Here is a 5,160-nt window from a genome sequence, read left to right as displayed (position 1 = left end):
CCACAAAGTTGGCTTTCTGTTGGAAAGCTCTCATTGTCTCTTTTACTGCAAGTTGTGTTTTTAAGCCTGTTAAAATAGATAAATATCCCCTATAAAAGCTACAGTTGGCCATACCCATTTACCCCATGACCAATTTTAAAACAAAATGTAAGACGCCAGAGGGGTTTAATAACAAAATAATAGGCAATATTAGGCCTATGGTCAAATGTGACACCATTGCATTTAATAGCAACTCAAGTAAGATGCTAACCCCGTCCCTCGTTTATTTATTTTTTAAATCCCTAGATTTACTTGAATTGAATAGGCCCAAGTCCATCATGGCTCTCAGCAAAGTCAGAATGGATGACTCCTGCGCTCCTGCAATTCAGCAGACCTACACAGTTCTACAAGAAATAGGCAGTGGTGCCTATGGAAAGGTTTACAAGGCCAGAGAGGATTGGGGTGAACAGCGCATGGTGGCGGTGAAAAGGTTGAAGTTAGGCACAGACCCTGCGGAAGGCATCCCTGTTCTCATGATCCGCGAGGTTGGGATGTTGCGCAGACTCGAGCATCACGACCATCCAAACATAGTGAAGTAAGTGTATTTTCAGCTATTAGGCTATTGTTGTCCAACTCTGAATCGATGATGAATTTGGATGAATTTGTTTGTTTATTTGTTATGGGGGGGGGGGGGGGGGAGAAAGAAAGGAAACAAGCAAACAAACAAACAAACAAAAAGAAAAGACCATCTCTGCATCACAAGTAGGTGAATCAACAAACTACAGTAGGCTATCCTATAAAAACTTGCCAAATTGTCAATCATTTACAAAAGCTGCAAGATCTGCAAGCTCAGTGAGTTTTAGGTTATCAGGGTGGGGGTCCCCAGTGAAATATGCTTATTTAGGGGGTCAAACAAAGGCACAGCCTGCCTGACAATGTTTAGATTCAAGAACCACTGTTATGGCATGCACTGTTTTGCTCTGCAGGTTGTTCGAGGTATTTGCTGCATACAATGAAGGGAAACTGGATCTTACCCTAGTGTTTGAATACATTGACCAGGATCTGTCTGCATACATCTCCAAGGTCCCCACCCATCAAGGTCTAGGCTGTGGCAAAATTAAGGTGGAAACTTGACCCTTATTTTCAACATATCATCTCCTCGCAAAGCACTCAAATGCCATTCCATATACTGTACATTTTCTTTTGTAGATGATATTGAATTTCATGTCATGTTGAAGCTAAATGCCCCCAGGGAAGAGTCATGTCTTAAGGAAGTAGTGCTGTAGTAGAGGTCTTAAGATCACCGACATGTGATGGTCGCGGTCTTAGCTGTAATTGTACCTCCATCCATCCACCTACCCCCTTCATGCTGCTTTCTGTCTGACTGTGTATAGGAACTGATGGTGCATTTGCTTCATGGGTTGGACTTCCTGCACACAAACAATGTGGTACACCGTGACCTGAAGCCAGAGAACATCCTAGTCAGCAGCAGCGGACAAGTCAAGATTGCTGACTTTGGATTGGCACGTATCTACACCTACACTGTTGCCCTAACTCCAGAGGTAGGTAAAGCACCTCATGTCGGTTTAACCGTTTTACCGGCAGCATTAATTAATCTATCTATCGCGCATTGCCAAGGTTTTATCGTGTGTAACCCTTATTTTGTGAGCCAAATATTCGTAACCGCATGTTACAATGACAAAATGCTATGTGTGGTGTCTTGACCGGTTGTTGTTCTCTCGGTCGGTGGTGGAAAAACCCGACCGTATCACAAGGTTGAAAAACCTTGTTTTCACCAGAAACGACATTAATTGCGCCAATTTGGGAGATACAGGCCTTCACTCGGAAGAGTATGTGCATTTCTGTCTGCGGGGTGAAGATATGGAATGGCTTGACAGAGGATGTCAAACACAGCAGAGACATCTGTGTGTTGTTTGAAAAGTGTTAAAAAGCGCTTCTGTCAAAACCTCTTAACTCTTAACCCTCAAACTGTCTGCTAACTCTAAATGTATACAGACGTCTAAATGTAGACGTCTAAATGTAGACGTCTAAATGTAAGTTTGGGAACCACTGCTTTAAACACTTTAGCACTTTATGAACATGAACAAAATAGATGGGTCCCCCCTGGAACTCCCTCAGGTACCCCTGGGGGTCCCCGGACCCCACTTTGGGAACCACTGGTCTAAATGTATACAGACGTCTAAATGTAGACGTCTAAATGTAGACGTCTAAATGTAAGTTTGGGAACCACTGCTTTAAACACTTTAGCACTTTATGAACATGAACAAAATAGATGGGTCCCCCCTGGAACTCCCTCAGGTACCCCTGGGGGTCCCCGGACCCCACTTTGGGAACCACTGGTCTAAATGTATACAGATGTCTAAATGTAGACGTCTAAATGTAGACGTCTAAATGTAAGTTTGGGAACCACTGCTTTAAACACTTTAGCACTTTATGAACATGAACAAAATAGATGGGTCCCCCCTGGAACTCCCTCAGGTACCCCTGGGGGTCCCCGGACGCCACTTTGGGAACCACTGTGCTAAAGCAGCTAATTCCACCACCTCTCCCTCTCTCTCATGCAAGTAATTGACAATATAATGCCATAATACCAACTTTGATGAGGCAGGCACTTTAAAAAAAGAAAATCTTGATTCCTGTCACTGTTTGCAGGTGGTGACACTGTGGTACCGGGCTCCTGAGGTCCTGCTTGGTTCCGTTTACACGTCCACAGTTGACATGTGGAGTGCTGGCTGCATCCTGGCTGAGCTCTTCCTCTTGAAGTATGTATGAGCAGTGCTATTATAATTTTCTTTTTCTCTTTTTCCATCATAGAGTTTTCTACTTAACTACATATACTTATTATCATTGTCATCATTACACTATTATTATTTTTATTTATAACTTTTTTTCCCCTCCATGTCGCCTTCCATAGGCGATCAGTGAGGGAGGTTGGCTTGAAAATAGGGGGGGGGGGGGGGGTGAAAAATGGAAGCACAATCATGCACTATTTGTCTGAACAAATACAGTATATTTGTATTTTGCTGTATATAAGATAGTATGAGTTGAGCCTTGTTCTAAACAGTGTTGATTTCGTCGACTAAAACTAAGACGAAAAATGTTTGTCGACTACCTTTTTTCACTGACAAAAACTGAATGGAAACCAAATGAAAACTAAGCTACGATGACTAAAACTAAGACTAAATATACTGACAATTCCGTCAACAAATAAAAACTAGACTAAAATGTTAGGAAGGGAATAGTGGACAAGAGATCCAGTATAAGTCATTTTACACTTGTTTGCATGCTGAAAATAGCAGATCTACAAGCTCACTGTGACGCGTTGTGAGCTTGTAGACAGGCTATTTTCATAGTGTAAAATCAGTCATTACGACGGCATCAAGGCCCACCAAAACACATTTTAGTCGACTAAATCACCTGTAGATTTAGTCAACTAAAATCTCATGACATTTAGTCAACTAAAACTAAACTAACACTAACACATTCCAGGTGACTAAAATGTGACTAAAACGAATTGAAAACTAAGAGACTATGACTAAAACGAAAATAGAAAATTTGCTGCCAAAAACAACACTGGTTCTAAAAGTGTTCTTCATTCCACAGGCCACTGTTCCAAGGATACTCAGAGGCTCAGCAGTGTAATTAAAGTGTTCTTCATTCCACAGGCCACTGTTCCAAGGATACTCAGAGGCTCAGCAGATCCACACAATATTTGAGTGAGTTCCGTTTTGTTTCAGCTGGCATCATATTTGTGATCACTTTTGACATTTCTGTTGGTTAATTTTTCCAGCCAGTCAAATAATTGTGATCCAGAGCAATTAAAAATGAAACTCAACCAATTTCCTTTTTATTCTGCAATGCAATTATTCTTTAAAAATGTCAACAAACAGATTACTATTTGTTTTTTGATTACGTTATAGGCTTTTATTATTGAATTGTGAATAGACTACGGTCTCTATGTTGATATTGTCTCTTGGAAAGCACTTTGGGTCAACTGCTGTTGCTTTAAAATGTGCTATATAAAGAAACTTGACTTGACTAGAGACTCAAGTAGTATTAGCCAACTCTTAGTGAGGGCATTTCATTTCACCAGTACATCGCAAACACTGTAATCTTGTGGATATGGGAGAAGTTTAGTTGATCTGTGTTTTACAGGGCGATTGGCTTGCCAAGAGTAGAGGATTGGCCCAGGGACAGCGCAATCCCCTACTCTCCTACCTGGGGACCAGAGTTGCCTGGCGCTTGGCTGCTGCCCGACCTTGGCCAAGAAGGGAATGACCTTCTAACTGTGAGCATGACTTTTAGTGCACTTGGTAGCTGCCATGCTGTCTTGAGTATTTTAAAACGTGTGGTCTTGAACTCATCACTATATATATATATATTTTTTTTTTTCTCTCTTTTATTTATAGCAATGTCTGGCATTCAAACCAACCAGTCGCATCTCTGCCTCGGGAGCCCTGGCACATCCTTTCCTTAACATCCCTGGATCACCCGCACCAGCACAGGAACCCTAGAGTCACTAGTCCTGGGCAGGCATTCAGCGAAAATAGACAATGTACAAGCTCACAACGGGTCGCAATGTACCACGTTTTGTGCTTGTAGATCGCTTACTTTCGCGGAAGGTTTTGGAGACGGAAAAAGGAGCAGGCCTATAATGGAAGTAGGTCACTGCAGGTTAATGACAGTGCTGCTATGTGCAAGGTTTGTTCATGTTGTTTCACCAATGCACTTTTGGTTCATAATTTCCTGCACATTTGTTTGGTTTTGTTGATCATTTGTTCTAAATTGGTCATCCTTTTCTTTTAACTTGAATTTGTATTATTATTGTATTTGTTTTTTGTAAATATGAGAGTAATTTTGTCTTGCCTGGCAACTTAAGTCTTGTAAGTTCATAATGTGAACAGTAGGTGGCAGTGTTACAACACTAAGGTTCACAGCAACAGTAGATGAAAATAATGAAATACCCTTAAAACAGTTTGTAAAGGGAATCTAATTCTATCTCAAATAACTAATCTTACTAAGCCAGGGAGATGCATGCATTTAATGTATTGGTCAAATTCAACTCATTTAGTGTAATCCCCTCTGTGAGACCAATGTATTCATCCCACCCTGTCAATAAAGACAGAACAGTGAATAGCATATTGTATATTTTAAACTAGG

General features: G+C 41.1%; 1 protein-coding gene across 1 annotated transcript; it reads left to right on the top strand.

The window, feature by feature from the left end:
- Positions 1-317: 317 nt before the first annotated feature.
- On the top strand, positions 318-4,514 carry cdk21 (cyclin-dependent kinase 21; the record flags this gene model as incomplete). Its single annotated transcript, XM_080757060.1, has 7 exons — positions 318-574; positions 966-1,101; positions 1,374-1,541; positions 2,653-2,762; positions 3,666-3,716; positions 4,156-4,288; positions 4,410-4,514. The coding sequence occupies 7 exons, from the start codon at positions 318-320 to the stop codon at positions 4,512-4,514; spliced, it is 960 nt and encodes a 319-aa protein (XP_080613186.1).
- Between the last annotated feature and the right edge of the window lie 646 nt (positions 4,515-5,160).

This window comes from Protomyctophum bolini (assembly GCF_963924005.1).
Source record: "Protomyctophum bolini genome assembly, chromosome: 23".
NCBI classification, from domain to species: Eukaryota; Metazoa; Chordata; class Actinopteri; order Myctophiformes; family Myctophidae; genus Protomyctophum; species Protomyctophum bolini.
Note: the sequence above shows the minus strand (reverse complement) of the source record. Positions and strands in the feature narration are given on the sequence as shown.